The 22,104-nt window shown below is 43.1% G+C and overlaps 1 protein-coding gene and 1 long non-coding RNA gene across 3 annotated transcripts in view; one reads left to right on the top strand and one right to left on the bottom strand.

Moving 5' to 3' along the window:
• Positions 1-22,104, bottom strand: part of CDHR1 (cadherin related family member 1) — an 85,200-nt gene that overhangs the window by 35,247 nt on the left and 27,849 nt on the right. For both annotated transcript variants that reach the window (XM_053312674.1, XM_053312673.1), the window contains 3 exons: positions 21,043-21,121; positions 7,186-7,286; positions 474-677 (listed from right to left, as the gene is read on the bottom strand). In XM_053312674.1, the coding sequence (XP_053168649.1) occupies positions 474-677; positions 7,186-7,286; positions 21,043-21,121 (384 nt within the window). The remainder of the gene's footprint in view (positions 1-473; positions 678-7,185; positions 7,287-21,042; positions 21,122-22,104) is intronic.
• The window catches only part of LOC128352254 (uncharacterized), a 66,790-nt gene continuing 44,909 nt past the window's right edge, over positions 224-22,104 (top strand). The window contains exons 1-2 of the long non-coding RNA XR_008320288.1: positions 224-334; positions 5,977-6,094. This is a non-coding gene — a long non-coding RNA (uncharacterized LOC128352254). The remainder of the gene's footprint in view (positions 335-5,976; positions 6,095-22,104) is intronic.

Genomic DNA, 22,104 nt, shown 5'->3' with positions numbered 1-22,104 from the left:
TTGTCTAACTCTTTTAAAAGCCATTTGAGCTAGTGGTCACCATCTGTTTTATACAGCTTATGTGCACAAGTGCTTGCATGGAAGAAGAAATAAAGATAGGCACCAACAGTGGGGAATAAACAAGCTATATATGTAATAAAGGGCTATGGCATAACAAACCAGCAAGCATGAAGTGTAGAGGAAGTGATTATGACCTTTCTAGTTGTTGTGATGACCAAGGAGATTGGCATGGACAAGCAGCTGAAATTTTGTATATTTCAGCTCATCTAGAAGGAACAACACCTTATGAAGTTACTTGTTCTAATGTCAGAGTCCAGTGTACTCCAGCTCCCAGGTGTGTGTGTATTAACTGCTTTGCCAGAGGTAGAATGTAATGTTAGGTGCTGCTAATTACAATGACCAATGGATGGGCACTGACCAATGAATGCTGTTACAGGAGGAAAGGAAGGCTGAATAAGTAATGGCATACTGACCTGGTCGGAATCATTGACAGTAATTTTGAGGCCCCTCAGGATCTCACCCTCTGGTGGATGCTCATACATGGTGATTTCAAATCGGTTCTGTGGCCCATTTTCTCCATAAAATGTTGGTGGGTGATTGTTGAGGTCAACAATTCTTATGGTTACTGTAGCAAAGGCATATTCAGTCACATCACCTTCTGGACTGATTTCTGAGGCCTGTGGTGGACAATAGTTTATGGCTTGATTATGTTCCCAGTTCTTCAAAACTGCAATTAATTCTTTTGAGAGAGGCAGAAAGGAGGTGGATTGGGAGAGGGGAATACATTCCTAAACAAATAGGCAAGTTTTGTCTTATAAATTGTATTATTGATGAACTGAAAAATAAAGTAAATAACCAATTTATATACTGTACAATGTACAAAAGGCTCAGCCTGCCCAATAGGTTTCTTGCATAAACTTTGCTGGAACGAATGGGAGCCACCACTGTGCTCTTGTATGACTTCCATTCATTTCAATAGAGCTTGGGCAGGAGAACCTCCTGGGGATTAAGCCCCAAGACAGACAAGAAAGAAACCATCCAAATATCAACTATTCACATATTTTTATATGCTTCAAAAACACATATTTCTAAGGAAGAGTAAAGTATAAATGAAACTTCAGATTCCATTTGTAGCCAATAAAGCAAAATCCATAGCTATATCATAAAACAGAGCTAATTTGAAGACATCACATTTGAATTTGAAGTCAGAATCTGAAGACCTTAGCATTGTTGCTTTTGGCCAACTGAAACTGATTAACAAAAAAACTGGTGCTCACCAGGAGTATGAATGGATTTCACAAAAATTATTAACTCAAAGAGAAACCTATCAGGATCAATGTGCTCTTGATATTAAAATTGTGCTTTTGAGGCAGTGTCAGCTCCTGCTGACCACAGAGTACTGTGGTTTTCTTTGGTAGAATACAGGAGAGGTTTACCATTGCCATCTCCCATGCAGTCTGAGATGATGCCTTTCAGCATCTTCCTATATCACTGCTGCCTGATATAGGTGTTTCCATAGTCTGGGAAACATAGCAGCGGGGATTCGAACTGGCACCTCTTGCTCACTAGGAAGTTACTTCCCCTCTGTGCCATTAGGTGGTTACTGAACTTAAAAAATATCTTTTGGTGAGATGTGTTCTGTGTGAGGGCCTAATTAAATGTAAACATATTTAACAAAAATCTCCAATGGCCATTTTTTGAGAGGAGGAAACCCTTTTGGGAAGAGAGGATTTGGAGCAACAAAGAGATTGCTCCCCCACAAATTGCTCTCCCACAAAGTGCCTTTTCTCTTTTTTAAAAAAACAGCTTACTTTTTTCACACATGTTTGCATATAATATATAGCTAAAGTTAACAAAGGAAAAAAGTGATATGTTATTTGCATGTGTCTATGTGTGTTGGTACTACAATGCTTCTATCTATGTTAGAATCAATGCCCCACCTGTTCTGCAGCATTAGGAGGGTGGAGCAAGAGCAGTGACCTCACAGAGAGGCTGCTGCAGAGCTCACCTAAAAGGCTTGTCCCTCAGCTGAGTGTGCATGGAGTGGGAGATTGGAACAATTTTTGCTGCTCTCCCCTTTCCAAAAGTACTTTTTGGCTTCCAGAAACCTGTCTCAGAGGTCGTGCAGCCCTCAGTGACATATTCCTGGAAGCCAAAAAGTAATTTTGGAGGGAAGGAAGAGAAGCAAAAATAACTCCCACACCCAAGTGCATTTGGCTTCAAGACAAACCTTTGGGTGAGTTCCACAGTAGTATCTCTGAGAGAGCACATCTCTTGCTTCACCCTCCTAATGCTGCGGAACATGTCAACCACTGTGTGGTATATTCACACAGGATGGATATAATTAAGAAAAGGAATGTTACTCAGAACCATTTAAGAGCTACAACCTGGAAGAAGAAAAGAGAAGGAACCCAGCCTTTAGTGAATGCTTGCTGGAACTGGGACAAACCTGTCTTGCTAAGGAAGCTGTAGTTCTTAAAGGCCCAAGGGACAGGCAGTCAAGAGGCACTGTAAAATAGTGCTTTTGAATTTCAAAGACTGCCATTTACTTATCATTTTAAGCAACAAGTCCAGCAACAATTGAGCAGGCTTAGTTTATCATTATTTCTGGTTTCCCCATATTGACATAATCAGCTTGTGGAATTCTTTGCCACAAGATGTGGTGACAGCCAACAACCTGGATGGCTTTAAGAGGCGCTTGGATAACTTCATGGAGGAGAGGTCTATCAATGGCTACTAGTCAGATGGCCACCTCCAGCCTCAAAGGTAGGATGCCTCTGAGTACCAGTTGCAGAGGAGTAACAGCAGGAGGGAGGGCATGCCCTCAACTCCTACTTGTGGCTTCCAGTGGCATCTGGTGGGCCACTATGTGAAAGAGGATGCTGGACTAGATGGGTCTTGGGCCCGATCCAGCAGGGCTGTTCTTATGGTCTTATGTCTGTGGAGATGTTTTTTCTGTGTGTGTGTGTGTCTGTGTAATCCACCATCATGTCTTATTAAATTAGCACGTGTCATTTCATCAAAATCAAATGCGGTCTTAACTGTTACACATTTTCTTCAAAGCCCAGTCTTGGACAATGTGGGGCGGGGCAGAGGTATGTACACCAGTTTTAGAGGAACACAAGATGAGCTAATAGGAATTGCAGTGTTCTGTACACTTCAGCAAAAGATCTCATGTTATTAATATAAGATCTTCAAAATAGTGTATACTGTTCATGTCCTCCTCCCCTTTAATGATACTTAAATGTGTTAGAAATCCAGTAGAAACTCTAGAGGTAGAACTTAATAGCACTTCTTTAGCATTCAGTATCATGTAATAATGGCGATCCAACCAATAGCTGTTGATTCGGTAATAATCCACTCTAGCAGCTACGGATTTAACAATCAAATAACTCCTTGTCTAGACATTACTATTTTCAGCAGCAAAACTGAAACTATTTTCAGAAATTGTCTAGATGTAGTGATTTTATGCTGTGTTCTTAGGCTCTTACATTTATATGTTGCATTTATATGGGCTGTTTTGTATTTTTATAGGTTATAAACCGCTGTGAGCTTTTAAAAGTCAATAATGCTAATAAATAAATATTTTAAGCAGGTATTCATATAAAGTAATAATAATACAGGGCTGGAAAGCACTTGTGATTCTCGGTTCTACTAACGTAGTCATTCTTTTTGGGCAATTTTGAATAACTGGGCCAAATTCATTGGTTGGGGAAAAAAGGATCTCTATAGTAACCCTGCATTTTAGAATGATGAAAGGTAGCCTAGAATACCATTTTTAACTCCAGACCTCTTTTTAATCTTGCATTATGGGGAAAAAATGAATACTGAGGATGAAGAAGATGCTCTTTGCTTGACCCTAGCCCTATTACTACTCTCCCCCTCCACATATTCAGTGACCTCACTCCCTTACCTCCATTTGTTTGGGGGAAGGTCTCCAAGAGGACCCTATCTTGCAGAACTTCACGTGAAACTATGGAGGTAAGGGTGTAGGGCTAGGAAGCTTTCACTTCCCTTTCCATGCATTGAATGAATGTGTGGGAATGGTTTTAAATGTTTCATTAGCTAATTGATTAAGAATTTATATACCAACTTCAAAACATATTTTCGAGGGCAGTTCACAATAAAAAAACATAATCCCATGAAAAACACAGTTTGTTTAAAAAACCAGAATAATTAACTAATCAAAACAGCCATAATTAAAGCCACCCTGAGCCATTTTTGGAAGGGTGGTATATAAATCAAATCAATAAATGAATCAAGCAAGCAACAGTATATGCACTTAAAAGTCTTAAAAGAAGTAAACTCTGATGTAAAACCTTGGGGGGGGGAAGTGTTGACCTGCCCCCAAAAGAGAGCAGATTATGCACTGTGCAAACTTCACTGGGGATAGAGTTCCCCAACTGGGGTGCCACCACAAAGAAGGCCTGCTCTCCAGTTACCACCCTCCTCACTTCATATTATGTGGCCATGTGGAGGAGAACCTTCATGTATGACCTTAGTTAATACATGGGCAGGCTAATGTTGGAGCAAGTGTTCTTTCAGATCAAGTCCCAAGACATGAAAAGCAGTAGCACTTTGAATTGTACTCAGAACTAGACTAGAAGCCAGTGCAGCTCTTTAAGTACTGGTATGTATTCCCAGTAACCAGTCACAGTTAGCCATCTAGGAGCTATATTTTGTACTAGCTGTAGTTTCCAGGAAATCTTCAAAGGAAGCCCCATGTGCAACGTATTATAGTAGTCAATTGTGGAGACTACCAGAGCATGGATAACTGTGAACAGAAGATGTCTATCCAGGAGAGGCTGTAGCTGGCATAGCAGTCTCAGCTGGTCAAAGGCACTCCATACCACAGAGGTCACTCAGGCATCTAAATACAAAGCAAGATCCAGGAACATCCCTTGACTATGAAACAGATCCTTTAGAGTAAGTACTTCCCCATCCAGAGCAGGCTGAACACCATCACTCTGTATAGACAAAGCACCTACCCACAGAACCTCCATCTTGTCAGGACTGAACTTCAGTTTATTGACCCTCATCCATCTCATTACTGATTCCAGTCACGAATTCAGGGCTTCTACCAGCTCACTTAATTCTTTTTCTGCTTTACATGTATGTCAATTGCCATCAGTCTACTAATGATACCTTATCCCTAACCCCAGGGTATTCTCTTCCTGTGACTTCATGTAGATGTTAAAAAGAATGAGAGACAAGATGGAGCCCTGCAGGATCCCATAGCATAAATGATATCAGTCAAGCAATAATCCCCCAGTGCAGGCTTTTGGAATTGGCTTTTCAAGCAGGAGTAGAACCACTGAAACAACAGGCCTCTAGCACCCAACTCAGCAACCTTACCCAGAAGGATACCACCATGGTTGATGGTACTGAAGGCCACTGAGAGGTTCAGGAAAATTAGTAGGGTTGTACTTCTCCTCTCCTTCTGCTGGAATAGGCCATCTATCAGGGCAAACGAGGTGGTTTCTGTGCCCAAACTAGATATGAAGCCAAACTGAAAGGGGATATTTACCACGTCCTGAACCTTATTATAATCCTTAGGATCCAGAAAGGATTTATTTAGGAGTGGCCTCACTACCACCTCTTTCAAGGCATCTAGGGCTGCCCCTGCTTACCTCCAGCTGATCAGTCACTAGATGTTATCAACTATGAAGGGAAAGGGTTGAGCAGCCATGTGGTAGGACACACACCTCCAAGCACCTTCTTCACATCTTTAAGCCATTTCAACTGAGATTAATCCCATGAACTAAAACCAGACTGTGCTCTAGACACATTCATTCACTGTCCTGGAGAATGAATGGCACCCAAGTTTTGGATAATGCAAGCAACCTTATGCTCAAAGTGTTTCCTTTGGATTCCAACTCTGCTTTGTCTGGCTCACCATCCCTGCTTGTCACCAGAAACCTTCCTGCCTACCCAACTTACTTGACTATCTCCATGTCTATCTTCTGACTTTCCTAGAGAACTAAATCTGAATCCAGTGGACTTCCTGTCGTTTCAGTCTTGGTTTCCTTTTCCTGGAGTTCCTGGGACATCATTCTGCAAGAACTGGCAAATGTGCTACAGAATCCACACTCATGTGAGTTTGCTGTGGCTTTGTTTCTGGAACTAGCTCTGATCCATTGCTCTGAAATTCAGTCCAGGCAATGTGCCTATGACAGATGGTACATGCTGTGATTATTAGTTCTCTTAAAATCAATACAGCTGCAAATAGGGTGCTCCTTGTTTGTGGCCAAATACAGGACCTGGAAGAGATATGATGAACCGTCTTTGTGGGTTCCATACCTTGAATCTGTAAACTATGTCTGTTCTCTTGGAAGTAATAATTCACATTCATGTAAGATGATATTCTGCCTATTCACAATAATAAGGAGCTTTCTATGGGACACTGGGGCTGGAAGCGGGAAAGGTTGGGGGCTGAGTCCTAGCTTAATGAGCTACCATGAACTGCATGTGCTGAACCTATGGACACTCCTTAGGACAGAAAGGTGTGCAACATCTGCCCCCTTTTGGCTTCAGAAATAAGTTTTTGAGGGTTGCGCAATCCTCAGGGACATATTTCTATAAGCCCTCACAGTCCTCCATACTTTTGGAGGAAGGAGAGAGCAATGAAAATCATACACCCCCCCCCACATGTGTTTGAATGCTCTGATGCAGCCTCTTCATAGCCCCTGTTCTGCACTTCTAGCACTGCACAGAATGTGAGCTACTAGGAGCCTGTCATTTTACTTTGCTTTGTCAAAGAGCAGTGCCTTCTGCTTGCTTGCTGCATTCTAGGCTCCAGCTTCTACAACTTGTAGCTCAAGCCACTAACTTCAGCTGGAATATATAGATTTGGTACGGTTGTCCATAGTGTCAGCCTGGCTCTGACAATTTCCTCTTGATCTCTACGTCCCACCCAAGATATATGTATAGAAATGTACTGTCTTGAATAATGTACTCCTAGGAATTCTGATCTTTTGCCTGTATAACACACCCAAACCTCTTGCTTTGACTGAGACAACTGTTTTAAAAACAGCCTCATAGAAGACAAAATCAATTTGCACCAATTCTCCAATGTACAAGAGTACGCTATATGGATGCTAGTTGAAATTCGGCACAGGGTAAATTCATCAGGAGTGACTCAGACATTATAAAGCTAAACTTCTATGGTGGGCAGAAAATATATACCTGAATTTTCAGTTCATACACTTCTTTCTTCAGCTGAGTTGGACTTTTAATAACAGAAATGGCTCCAGTTGCGTTGTTTATTTCAAATGAACCTTCACTTCCTGTCACAAAACAGAGACATGCATGGCCAATTACACAGTGGTAGTGGATTTCCCATCTCTTTGAAAAAGAAATACCTCAGTTCAGCTCTAGTTGTATATACCAAATGGTGGCCTTGCATGGGGATGTACATCCCCGTGTGCCTTAGAAGACACATCTAGCCAGTTCAGTGGGTCCTGGATGATCATCATAATGTGCACCCAAAAACTTGCTTCCATGCAGAGATCTTCATTGCTGGATCAGGGCAAGTGGCTACCATACAGATCTTAATGTATTATTCAATTTGTTACATCGTTTACATGTTGACCAACTAAAGGGGACATTCATATATGTGTTGTGCAGCCGAGAATAAGCTCAACCAGGATGCGATGTGATGAACATGAGAGAAGAGGAAAATATTTTTAGGAAACTGAAAGTGGTATTATAGATACAATGGCTGACGTGATGCACAAGTCCTATACAGATGTTAGGGCTTGTGGTGAATGGCACCACTGTAGAGAACCAGCAGAAGTGCTACTAGTGTTACCACATTCATTTTTTCCCATTCATGGCAATGGGAAGAAATAAGGTAATGCTGATAGCACTGCCACCAGTTCTCTATAGTGGTGATGCTGCTTCTACGTCCGCAGCAGCAGTTCTGCAAGTCTTATCGTCTCTGTAATACTTGCATATCGTGTCAGCCAGTCTTATGTATAGAGTGTATTTTTTTATGTTCTACTGTAATCTTCAGAAATGTGCACCATCTGTTTGATCAGAGAGGACAGAGTGGGACAAAAGAAATGAATATGTACACGGTGGGGAACAATGCCTCTATCATACCACTTCAGTCCTCTGAAAAACTGTTGTCTATCTCCTCCTTCAAGCTGAGAAACTGTTACAATAGCCACATTCACATGTAAGGCAGAACAGCAGGTCCAATGGATGCATGGTTCCACCCCCATTGCCCCCCCTCTCCCGTCCGAATGCAGACTTACAGGAGAGCAGTCTCTCTGCAGTCAGCAACACTGCAGAGAGGCAGGGGAGCAGGCTGTGTTGGCTTCCTTCTTTACTGAAGGACAACCTGCATAGCCAATCCTGCTGGAGCTGAGGGAGGAGCTTCCTTCCTCAACTCTGGTTCCAGGGGAAGCAGCCTGTGGTTCCGAATTCGGACGTACCGCAGGCTGCCTGGAACCTTGGGTTGTGGCGACAAAACTCACTACAACCCAAGGGTTCAGATTGGCATTCCAATTCTGAACCTTCTTTTCCATTGCCACACAGGCTCCAATTCCATGCATTCAGAAGTAATGTCTGCAGAACTACAGGCCAGTGCAACTGTGGTTCTGCTTTATGTGCAGCCCCATTTGGCCATTAGATTGGCCAGCGCTGCCTTCGCAGTGTGGCAGGAGCAGCTCTCCCTGTCTTTAAAAGGCAGGGAGAGTTGCTCCGGCCATGCTTCGAATGCAGCACTGGCTGATTTTTAGTTCAAAAACAGGGCTGCATGGCGCCGTTTTTGGGCTAAATCACACCCCCCCATGTCTGACATCAGACTCAGGGGGCATGTTGGGGGCACCAGGTGACGAAAGGTGCTCCAGGCCCCTGATCATCTTGGTTGCCCTCTTCTGCACCTTTTCCAGTTTTACAATGTCCTTTTTTAGATGTGGTGACCAGAATTCTATGCAGTACTCCAGGTGTGGCCGCACCATAGTTTTGTATAAGGGCATTATAATATTAGCCGTTTTATTTTCCTGAAGGGCAGCAGCCCAGGTTCTTTGAATGGTGGCTCTTCCCCTGTGATCACATCCCATGCAGGTGGCGCCTCTGACATATGGAGAAATCAGGATAGCACTGTACAAGTTAGTTGTCTGGACATGCTTACAGTGCCACCTGGGGATATGGTAGAAGTATGCACAGGCTTTTCATTCCTGACATGGGACATGCATACAATGCCACAGGCAGAAATAGGACATCCTACTATGGGAATGCAGGAAGCCATACATCACTTTGCTCCAGAATGCATGGCGTTTACTCAAAACCACAATACTGGAAGCCCAGTAAGATTGTATACCCAAAGGGAGGAAAGGTTCCACTAAGTCCAGGAGGATGCCAGCATGGCTAACAGGTAAAGTCCAGGAAGCCATAAAAGGGAAGCAGACTTCCTTCCGAAATTGGAAGGCCTGCTCAAATGAGGAGAACAGAAAGGAACACAAGCTGTGGCAAAAGAAATGCAAGGTGACAATAAGGGAGGCAAAAAGAGCGTTTGAGGAACATTTAGCTAAAAGCATCAAGAGGAATAACAAAAACTTTTTTAAAAATACATTTTACATACATCTTACTACCGTAAGATAATAAGGAAGTGAAAGGGATTGTTAAGGAGGATATGGAGGTTGCAGAGAAGCTGAATGTGTTCTTTGCATCTGTCTTCATGGCAGAGGATACTGAGCATATACTTGTTCCTGAACCAGGCTTTTTAGGGATGGAAGCTAAAGAACTGAGTCAGATAGAAGTGACAATAGACTGTCCGGAAAAACTGAAAATGAGCAAATCGCCAAGGCTGGATGGCATCCATTCAAGAGTCCTCAAAGAACTCAAATGTAAAATTGCTGATCTCCTTGCTAAAATATATAACTTATCTCTGCAATCGGGCTCTGTACTGGAGGACTGGAAAATAGCAAATGTAACACCAATTTTCAAAAAAGGTTCCTGGGCAATCTGAGAAATTACAGGCCGGTTAGCTTAACGTCCATTCCAGGCAAATTGATGGAAAACATCCATCCAGGGAAAAATTGTAAAGCACATAGAAGAACAGGCCCTGCTGGAAGAGAACCAGCATGGCTTCTGAAAGGTAAATCTTGCCTCAGAAACCTTTTGGAATTCTTTGAGAGGGTCAACAGGTGTGTGGATCAAGGTGATCCAGTTGACATAGTCTACCTGGACTTCCAAAAAGCTTTTGACAAAGTTCCTCATCAAAGACTCCTGAGGAAACTTAGCAGTCATGGGATATGGGGACAAGTCCATGTGTGGATTGCTAACTGGTTGAAGGACAGGAAACAGAGGGTAGATATAAATGGAGAGTTTTCACAATGGAGGGAAGTAAGAAGTGGGGTCCCCCAGGGATCTGTACTGGAACCGGTGCTTTTTAATTTATTCATAAATGATCTAGAAGTAGGGGTAAGCAGCAAAGTGGCAAAATTTGCAGATGATGCCAAACTCTATCGGGTAGTGAAATCCAAAACGGATTGTGTGGAGCTACTAAAGGATCCCTCCAAACTGGGTGTTGGCAACAAAATGACAAATGCGGTTAAATGTCGGCAAGTGTAAAGTGATGAACACTGGGACAAAAAAACCCAGCTTCAAGTATACGTTGATGGGATCGGAGCTGTCGGTGACTGACCAGGAGAGAGATTTTGGGGTCATGGTGGAAAGCTCATTGAAAGTGTTGACCCAATGTGTAGCAGCTGTGAAAAAGGCCAATTCCATGCTAGGGATCGTTAGGAAGGGGATTGAAAATAAAACGGCTAATATTATAATGCCCTTATACAAAACTATGGTGTGGCCACTCCTGGAGTACTGCATAGAATTCTGGTCACCACATCTAAAAAAGGACATTGTAAAACTGGAAAAGGTGCAGAAGAGGACAACCAAGATGATCAGGGGCCTGGAGCACCTTTCTTATGAGGCAAGGCTACAACACCTAGGGCTATGTAGTTTAGAAAAAAGACAACTGCGGGAAGACATGATAGAGGTCTATAAAATCATGCATGGTGTGGAGAAAGTGTATAGAGTGAAATTCTTCTCTCTCACACATAACACTAGAACCAAGGGTTGTCCCGTGAAATTGATTGCCAGGAAATCTAGGACGAATAAACAGAAGTACCTTTTCACACAACACATAATCAACTTGTGGAATTCTCTGCCACAAGATGTGGTGACAGCCAACAACCTGGATGGCTTTAATTGGAGTTTGGATAACTTCATGGAGGAGAGGTCTGTTAACAGCTATTAGTCATCAAGGATGGCTCTGAGTACCAGTTGCAGGGAAATAACAGCAGGAGAGAGGGCAAGTCCTCAACCCCTGCCTATATGCTCCCTGTGGCATCTGGTGGGCCACTGTGTGAAACAGGATGCTGGACTAGATGCCTGATCTAGCAGGGCTTTTCTTATGTTCTTATTTTCATAGAATCAGTTAGCTGACCAGGTGCAACTGAGAAATAATCATATGCAGCCTGTAATTAGGTGTGTGTGTGTACATGCGCATGCAAACTTGTGTGAATGAGAGAGAGAGAGAGGGAGAGAGAGAGAGAATGCTTCCAGCTTCTTCTAAATTGCTTCTCTAATGCCCAGCATCCATCTTTTGAATGCCCAATTATTTGGATGTGTGAAGCAGAAGTTAACATTGAAAATGAGCACTTTTGTTTTAATTAGCAGGTGCATAATTATGTCCTCCAACAGTGAGAACAACTCCCACAAAGCTCAGAGAGGTGAGAAGTTTAACTTTCACAAATTCATTTTCCTATGTTCTGAACAAAGAAAAAGAAAACCCTAAGATATCTTAAACATTAAATGTTCAGTTTCATAGTAATCTATAAAGAAGGGATATGCATCAAGCATGAGGCTTAGGTTTTCTTGGTGAACAGACAGCTTTCAGGGATGTTTGAAGGAAAGTTTGAGGAACAAATTCTCGCCTAATTTTTTGAGGGGAGAGAAAAGATACTTTTCAGGGGGTGTAAAATGTGTTTTGGGCTTTGAAGACATGGGTTATTAGATTTGGCAAAAGGGAGTTCAGCAAAATGAGGTAGGGGGACTTCTCAGATGCTTAAAGGCGATATTTCTCTAACCTGTTCCTCTTGGTCAGACCCAGGTGACTTCTAGAACTGGCCTGCACAATTTGTGATTCACAAGCCAAATACAGTCTACCTGATCAATGCAGCTTGATGGGCTGTCATATGTGGACTATGTTTGATGTGGTAGCCTGCAAGCTACACTGCAGGCCTTCTCTGTAAATATCATTACAGTTTTCTCACTGAGTAGATTCTCTTCCCATCCAAGACTTCAGCTATTACACAGCATTGTATTTATGCCATAAATAAAAGGACTAAGGACAGTATGCAGGACAAAAATACCTCCAACCATATCTCAAATAGCAATGATATTGATTAATCAGTCACAGCTACAGTGTCTACCTCTTCTTCAATACATAATTGCCTCTATCCAGCAAGGAGCATATGTACACAGAATCAAGCTTCCAAACACATATTAATAGCTAGACGAGGAATCACATGCACAAACTGATACTGTACATTAAATTATCAGCCAGATAGAATTGGAAGCTAGCCAGAAGTTTACTGGACTAACAACAATTTTATCTTCTTGGCTGTCTATGAAAACTGGAGGGTACAAAGCCTGCAAATATTCTACTGTTAGTGCACATGTGTGTGCTATCACAGCGCACACCTGTGTATTAAACACAGCACATGCAAGGGGAGAGATGGCTGCATTTGTAATGTACTGCACACATGTACATTTCATATGTTTCGTGAAAGCAAATATGAGTCTCTACATGGCTAACGTTCACATTTCCAGGCCCAGTTCAAAATGCAGGTTTTAATCTTTAAAGCCCTAAATCGCTTGTAACCAATTTATCTGAAAGGGTGCCTTGCACCATATGTCCTTGCCTGGACCTTAAGGTCTTATTTGGCTCTGCTCCAGGTGGCCTCACCAATGATCTTACTGGGGCTACATGCAAGTAGCCCTGGCTGTTACATGCACATACAGTGTGCCCAGTAAAAGTGTGCATGTACTCCAAGATAACTTTCCATGCATCAAGGCGGAAACAGCTTCTAGGGCTCAGCCCTGGTTCAGTTAATCTATGCTTGAAACCAGAAGTGAGGGGAAGTCACTTAAAGAAAAGAGCAGAGCCGTTATTCTCTCCCTGTTTCCCTCTGACTTCCATGCTCATTTTTAAAAACTGTCCAATAACGTCCCATTTTGCTAATATCTGCAATAACCGTGACTTCATTAGAGGGTATTAGACTCCACATTGAACACATATTGACTTATGTGGAGGGCCATTATCAAGATTCATAGGCCAGAAAAGTAAATCTTGACTACAATGAAAATGAAGTCAATAGCAGTTTCAAGGGTTCATACATCATGATATTGCCTAATTGCTATGAGGAAACTGGTAATTCAAAGCATTGTCTGTTATATGCTTTCTATAACAAAGCACTTTTTGAATGATTAGCCTATCATTAAAATATAAACTTCTTTTTAATAATCACCCTTCTAATAATTTCGCTAGCTAACATACATAGAATATCATGGAAGAGGAGTACCAAGTATGGTGGTACTCTTTAAAATGTGGGGTGGGAGGACAATTCAGGAAATTACAACTCTGTTGTAAAACAGATAAACTGATAAACAATAATAATGTTTCCCCTTTATCTGTCATTTTAGCCTACTTTCCTTAAGTAAAGTAAGCTTCTGAGATCACCTGGCATTCTGTGTTTGTGTATCCATGTGACTGCGTGTGTGTGCCCCCTGCATCAGCTTTGTAATGCCTGAAACAAGATGAATAACATTTGCTACAGCTGTGGAGACACATAAGACACCTCAGTGGTGTAGTTTGTAATGATTTCATCCACCCCAATTCAAGATGGTGGATGCATGAATGTTTGAGGCAAAGTGGGCTAACTTTTGCACCATCTAACTTATTTGAACCAAATTTGGTACAGTTGTAGTGAGTGATACATAGGGACACCTCAATGGTGTAGTTTGTGATGATGTCATCCACAACAATTCAAGATGGTGGACCCATGAATGTTTGAGGTGCAAGTGGGTTAACTTGTGAACTGCCTAACTGATTTGGACCAAATTTGCTACAGCTTTAGGGACGCATAGGGATGGCTGAAGAGCATGGTTTGTAATGATGCCATCCACCCCAATTAAAGATGGTGAACATGTGAACATTTGAGGCATAAGTGGGCTAACTTGTGGACTGCCTGACCGATTTGGACCAAATTTGATGCAGTTGTAGTGAGTGAGACAAAGGGATACCTCAACAGCATAGTTTATAATGATTTCATCCACCCCAATTCAAGATGATGGATGTGTGAATGTTTGAGGCTCAAGAGGGCTGTGAACCACCTAACCAATCTGAACCAAATTTGCTACAGCTGTAGGGACACATAGGGACACCTCAGTGGTGTAGTTTGTGATGTCATCCACCCCATTCAAGATGGAGGATGTGTGAACATTTGAGGTGCAACTAGGAACTAATATGGACCAAATTTGGTACAGTTGTAGGGACTTATATGGCATAGTTTGTGATGATGACAACCACCCCAATTCAAGGGGGTGGACGTGTGAATGTTTGAGGCACAAGTGGGCTAACTTGTGAACTTCCTAACCAATTTGGATCAAAATTAGTCCACTTGTAGGGATAGTGAAAGGAAAGTAGGCAGATTAGTTCTTACCAGAACGACTTGTATTGTTATTATATGTTATAGTTTAAATAATGTTGTAAGCCCTCTTAGTCACTTTATAATGAAATGCAAGGTTAAAATATCTGTTGTTATTAGTTATATAACATTATCAGATAAACAATACATATACGCAATCTAATGCAGACATTCATCTCACAAAAGTATATAGGGCACAATACAGTCAAAAGGCATTGGAATAGGATGAAGCAGAGGCACCACTATAATTGACCGGGGCAGGGTGTATGTGACAAATGTCCCTGGGTCCCTGAGGGCCTGCCAACTAAGCAGTAGCTTGCTCTTAGCTTTCCCCTTCAACTTTGCTGAACAAGTAGGTGAAAACATTGCCGGGGTTGGGGCAAAGGTCCATTTTCACTTTTTTGTCCCGGAGCTGACTTCAGCCTTGCTGCATGCCTGTCAGGAAGCCACTAATGGTCAAACTATATGTGATGACAGCAGGCCTGTTTGCTTAGAATTGGTCTGCCCCAATCATGCATCAGTTTGGGGCATGGAGCTTGATTTCAAGAACAGAAGGAGAGCTCAGATTCAGAGGCACTGTTAGGCATGGACCTGGGGGCCCAGGTCTGTGTGCCCACTCTCCTAGAGGACCCCATGATTTTCCCCAAGGAAAAGAGAGTCCCTTTTATATTTCTGGAATGGCTTGGCCTAGAGATCTGAAATTTGGCATAGATATAGGGCAGGTTATCAGGACTGTGTATTTATTTTGAAGTGATTTTTTAAAAAAAAATCCTTCAAAAAAGGCATATAAGTGTCTTGTTTCATGGCAGAAAATTACAAAAACTTCTGGAAATGAGCCACCTACCCACCATTGGACCATAATTCCAACCCCATGTGGAGGAATCTGCCCATTGCCACAGTTACCCGTGCCTTAGTCACATCATGGCTGGATTACTGTAACGCGCTCTACGTGGGGCTGCCCTTGAAGAATATCCGGAAACTGCAGCTAATGCAAAATGCGGCAGCTAGGGTTTTATGTGGAACTGCCCGATGGGAGCACATCACACTCATTTTGAAAGAGCTTCACTGGCTACCAGTTTGTTTGTGGGTCCAATTCAAGGTGCTGGTTTTGACCTTTAAAGCCCTTAACAGTTTGGGCCCAGGATACCTGAGGGCCTCCTGCTCCCAAGGGTTGCTGCCCACTTGACAAAGTCATCTGTGGGGGCTCTGCTCCAGGTGACGACAATGAGGGGGGCTCAGTTGTCATGCACACGGGACAGGGCCTTCTTTGTTGCTGCCCCCAGACTCTGGAATGCTCTCCTGGTTACTATTTGCTCCTCGGTCTCCATCAGTTTTTAGAAAGCATGTTAAATCTTGTCCTTTTACCCAGGATTTTATATGATTCTCTCTGCTGCTGCTTCTTTGTATTCTGTACTGTTTTTATGCCTGTATTTTAAATCTTTAATCAGATTTGTTTTATATTTTAGCTTGATATTTTAATTGTTATTTTTATAATCTTGTTTTTAAATTCTGTGTAAACCGCCATGGGATTGTTTTAATGAAAGGCAATATATACATTTAACAATAACATTTTTTTAAAATGGGTAAACATAACTCCCCTTTTCACTCCCTTTTATGTTTCCTGAATGGCATGACCTAGAGTTCTGAAATTGGGTTCAGATGTAGGACAGGTTAGCAGACTGTAAGGTCATGCACACAACTGTTTCTGGGATTGAGAGAGTAGGCAGGGGGCGCGGAGGCAGGGTTGAACCTACCTCTTCACCCCCAGCTGATCAACATGCTCCTCTTCAGCACGCCTCCACACACCCAAACAATCTGTGTTGCTCCCTCTGGATCATTGATCACTGGAGGCCAGGAAAACTAGTCCCGGCCTCCAAGGATTCCAAAATGCACAATGTGAGCAGTGCGGTACACTGGGAGATTTCCCCATAAGTTGGGCACTATTGGCGCCCAACTCTGTGTATGCTTCGGCTGCGTGCAGCCTGAGCATAAACACGATCCTGGACCTGTATTAGCTGTGCTCACATCCTCTCACCAAGGTTAAAGGCCGGGTTGAAAACCTGGGCTTCCGGGGGAGGCAGAGCCAGCATCAGCCTCGATCCCGGCACTGCACATAAGCAGCCCAACTCAGGTTGGGCTGCCGTAGCCTGGGTTGGGCTGCTCAAGTGCACAGCCTCTCTGTGTATTGATTTTGAAGTAGATTGATCAATCCTTTGATTTTTAATGTGTGTTTTTTTGAATTTTTAAAACAAAAAATTCAACAACCTTTAAATGGCTTGATTCATGGCAGAAAATTACAGTAACTTCTGGAACTGAAGCACCCCCAGGACCATCATTCTCCCTGCCCCCCATGAAGGGATCTGCACTTTGCCTTCATTAATAAGTGCAACCCCCTCTTTTCCCAACCCTTTACGTTTCCAAAATGGCTTGGCTTAGAGTTCTGAAACTGAGTACACATGTAGTCGGAGATGGCAGTGTATTTTTATTTCCAAGAAATTAGTAAATCCTATGATTTTTAATACATTTTCCCTTATTGCAGTAAAGCTGCTAGGAAGAGTGATACTTCACATCTAGTGAAAGTGGAACTGTTACAAATGTACTACACTCAAGTTGGTTTGCGATCCAAAAGGTCTGCATGAGAACAGTGAAGGAAGGGTCCTGTGTTGTGGTCTTAATTTCCCCCTAAACAAATTCACTATATGTCCACATTGATTTTGTGTTTGAACTGTGGAGCAAGAGCCACATGTTGAGGTTATTCCCATGATCGCTGTGAAGCAGGCTAAGGGAGCTTAGCACATTTCCCAGTGATCGTGGGAACCACTGGACTCGCAGGTGAGCCTGGTGCTCCCAAGGTGGCTAGCCCGCATCCAAGCCAGCATGGTGTAGTGGTTAGAGTGCTGGACTAGGACCAGAGAGACCCGAGTTCAAATCCCCATTCAGCCATGATACTTGCTGGGTGACTCTGGGCCAGTCACTTCTCTCTCAGCCTAACCTACTTCACAGGGTTGTTGTGAAAGAGTAACTTAAGCATGTCGTACACCGCTCTGGGCTCCTTGGAACAGCAGGATATAAAATATAATAACAATAACAACAACAACAACTCTCTCTCCCCTTAAATGAGATTAAAGGTAGTAGTAGTAGTTGTTGTTGTTGCTGCTGTTTTGGCAAATGCACTCTGACCCAGATCTGTAGGTTTCTGGTGAATGATCAAGATGATATATAGATCCTTTGAGGGTTGTGTAGTCCTTACCCCACCCTCCCCCAGATGCACTCTGACCCAGACCTGTGGGTTTGTGGTGAAATGTATATGTATGGAGAGGATGCTTATTTTGAAGAAGGCCCCCTGTAAGCTCATTAGGTCCAGGGTCCAGGGAGTTACTATGGTGGGGTAAACTCTGGGAACAGGGAGAGTTCAGCAGCATGCCCTATTGTTCTTTCATATCCTTCCCTTAATATTTGATTGTGAGGGACACACTTGAGTTTAAACAAATGGGTCTGTTGTCATCATATATAGTCTGAATGTGCTGGTTCCCTTATGAGTATACATGGTGAAAGAAGCCATGCATGATGTCCTTCGCACAGTATGCATGTATGCATACTGTGTGAAAGACATGCATATATGCATTTTCCCCTTTATGAAATCAAATCTTGGTGCAGAAAAATTTAACAAGTCTAAAAATGGTAAAAGTAAAGGTAAAGTGTGCCATCGAATTGGTGTCAACTCCTGGCGACCTCAGAGCCCTGTGGTTGTCTTTGGTAGAATACAAGAGGGGTTTACCATTGCCATCTCCTCTGCGGTATGGGATGATGCCCCCGATACAGGTGTTTTCCATAGACTGGGAAACGTACCAGTGGGGATTCGAACTGGCAACCTCATGCTTGCTAGTCAAGTCATTTCCCACTGCGCCATTAGGTGGCTCTAAAAATGGTATGCACAGCTTAATTCATCAAGAAGTGGACAGTTATCTCACAACTGGTATCCTGTATATTTCTGCAGAGGTTAATGTGACGTTTGGTGCTAAGGAAATTGGAAGTAAAGTATGTAAATATAATCTGGAGTTGAATTAGGTTTTTTGCTGAATCTGAGATGTGTGTATGTGTGTTCAGGCTTTTCACTGAAACCATGCTCAAGGAAAAGCCAATATAAAGCCTTCCAAAGTGCAAGGGGACTGGTTGTTCATTCTTATCTTCAGGAATAAGAAGCGGCAGACTAAAACCACTTCTGGGACCATATGAGGGCGTGGTCCTATTTCAGACTTTTAGCTTTCTTCTTCATTTCAAAGCAGCTGTGGATGACTGTTAATTTGGTCAGGAAAGTGGTGCTCTGGGAGAGGTGTGTGTGTGTTTAAAAAAACCCTTTCATTTTGTTTTCCCAATTGAAATCTATCCACTTAGGGTACTTTTAGTCCCACGGAGGGAAAAGACAAGTACCCACATTGTACCTGACACCTCACCCCTTCAATAACAGTAGCTTCAAGGAGACCCTTTCTAGCAGGGAAATGGAAAAGGAAATAATTGAATTACTATGTTACAGACCAAATTAGCAACCCTGATAACAGCATGCATTTTATTAAACAATTGACATTAAGATGGTGTTGTCAGGACTAGGGGAGTGCAATTCAATCTGACCTCAAATTGATTTGGGTCTAATTGGGGATAATTTGCATATTCGACCACGAATTAAATAGCCCTCAAAATAGAGCACCCAATTCAGGGTAGAGGAAAATCACCCCTGATTCAACCTGAATTGATTCAGGTGATTCAAATGCCATTTTGAGGCCCATTTTGCTGGGGAAAAGGGCCTCAAAATGGCATTCCTCCAGGAAGAGCTGGTCTACCAATTGGAATCAGTGGGTAGACCAGCCCTCCACTCTGGGTAGACCAGTCCTCTGAGGTGGGCAGATGCGTAAAGTCTGGGGTGGAGGGCTGGTCTACCCACCAATCCCAATTGGTAGACCTGCTCTCCTTGGAAAAACAGGAGAGCTAGTTTACCAATTGGGACTGGTGGGTAGACCAGCCCTCTGCTCTGGACTTCCCACATCTGCCTGCCTTGGAGGACTGGTCTACCTGGATAGACCAACAGAGGCGTAACTATAGGGGGGGCAGGGGGGGCACGTGCCCCGGGTGCCATCTTTTCTGGTCACATGGGGGGCGCCGCCATGACCAAAATTTTTAAAAATTTTTAAAAAATTTTTGTTAATACAAATGTTTCCTGCTCAGTGCAGCAACGCTGCAGCAGTCAAGGGAGCGCGTCGGTGCCCCCTTCCCCATGAGCGGTCCCTTCTGAGCCTCCTGCGCCCCCCCCATTGCTTTGCTGGCGCCTGGCAGCCAGTCAGTGGCCTGGCTTGGTGGCGGCGGCGGCGGGCGCTTGTGAGGAAAAACCTAAGTATAATGTAGTATGTTGGGGGGGGCGGCGGCGGGGGGCACAGTGGGGGGGGGGGCGCCATTTCAGTGCTTGCCCCGGGCACCGTTTTACCTAGTTACGCCTCTGTAGACCAATCCTCTGAAGCGGGCTGATACACTAAGTCTGGAGCAGAGGGCTGGCCTATCATCTGATCCCAATTGGCCGACCTGTTCTCCCTGGAAAAGAGCCCCATTTTGAGGTCCGTTTCCCCCCAAAAAATTTGTCTCAAAATGTCAGTCGAATCATTCAAATCAATTTGAGTGATTCAAGATTGATTTATTGAGGCAGCCAGCCAGCCAGCCAAGCCGGCTGTTTTCAATGAATCAGTTCAAGTTTTTGCAATTAAATTTGAGAGCGAATTAAGCAGGCTTTTCTTGTTGGCTTGAGAGCTTTTGTGATTTGTTCTGCCCCACCACTGCATGTCAATCAGACTTGACTGTGAAGCATCAACCACAGGCAAGCTCTTCCTTTGTTTGGCTACATACCATCTTTTGCCCCATCCCACTAGGCTTCACCCTCTGATTGGTCAGGCTCCTAAGCTCTGCTCCTGTGTCTCAGGGCCTTGACAAGCCTAGCTAGTGGCTTGGATTGGTTCTATGAAGACTACACTTACAACCAGTTGCAATGCACTGAAAGAGGGGGAGGGACATACATTCTGACCCAGTTGAGTCACACATCAAAAAGTATCCCCAAAAAGTAATAAGGGAGAAACCTGTGTCTCTCCCCGAAACTACTTACACCTCTTTAGGAAAGTCTACTTTACATTGAGAGGGTAGAGGCTACAGACTTATGAAGATTCTTTTTTTTTCAAACAGGTTTCCTCAGCTACGTTAAATCATAATCATAGCATCTATTAATTCAATGCCAGAGATGGCTTTGTCATTGCTCTAGGATTTCATGCCAGTTCAGTCCACTTACCATTCATAAGATAGTAATGAATGTCATTTGGTTTCCCTCGGTCTCCATCAATTGCAACAACTGTTATTACCTCAGAACCCTGGAGAGAAAAGGTGGGGGGGAAGGTTCTGTATAAGTAGTAAAGTGAAGTCAAACTGTTGCAACATAGCCATCTAAGCCAACCTAATCCAGCAACTTTACTCCACATGTGGCCAAGCAGTGAAAGAGAAACAGGGACAAGATGGAACAGAGACTTTTGCCAGCCTTGCTAAGCACAGGCTCAGGCTTCATTCTGAAGGGATTTGATCTGTTGGTTTTAAGATCCTTCTATTTTGTCTTTGTTTGATTTACTACAATACACCACTTTTTTAAAGGATCACCACATTTTGTTTTCATACATACTGGCTGCCCAAGCCAAGTACCTCTATATGTGACAGAGTCTGAGTGTCTTTTCCCCGCCATGATTTGGGTCCTATGGTGATTTATAACCTACAGTCAAAATATATTGTTGATGCTTTCTTCATTTTGCCCTACTGATATGGATGAATGGCCGGACTGTCCATAATTTGCTGATTAAAAGATGGAAACTGTGGTCTAGAGTTTCAGGAGCTCTTCCATTAAGCCTTATACTCCAATTTTGCAGCCTTAGAAACAAACCAAAACAAGTTTTTGAGAAGCTTATTTCAATTGCCTTGTTGTGCGCCTAATGTGATTTTACATTTAGAGGCAGGTGTACCAAGTGTGGAAACCAGGGTCTGGCCCGTGGTATGTAATTCATGGTTAAAGCTTGAAGCTGTTCCCATGATCACTGGAAAGTGAGCTAAGGGAGCTTAGCCCGCTTTCCAGTGGTCGTGGGAACCACTGGGCTCGCAGGCGAGCCCAGAACTCCCAAGGGGGCTTTCCCACCTAAACCACCCTATATATATTACATTTATATCCCACCTTTCTACACATTATTTAAAATATCACATCCAAAGAAATATCATCTTTCATTATCTTCCTACAGTAAGTGGGTGGGGTGCACAAAAATTTGTTTCATGCTGAGAGTTGTCCCCAGTATGTAACAAGTGAATATGTCCCTTC

The sequence above is a fragment of the Hemicordylus capensis genome, chromosome 3 (assembly GCF_027244095.1).
Source record: "Hemicordylus capensis ecotype Gifberg chromosome 3, rHemCap1.1.pri, whole genome shotgun sequence".
NCBI classification, from domain to species: Eukaryota; Metazoa; Chordata; class Lepidosauria; order Squamata; family Cordylidae; genus Hemicordylus; species Hemicordylus capensis.
The sequence above is the reverse complement of the archived record's forward strand: the minus strand, read 5'-3'. Positions and strand labels throughout refer to the sequence as shown.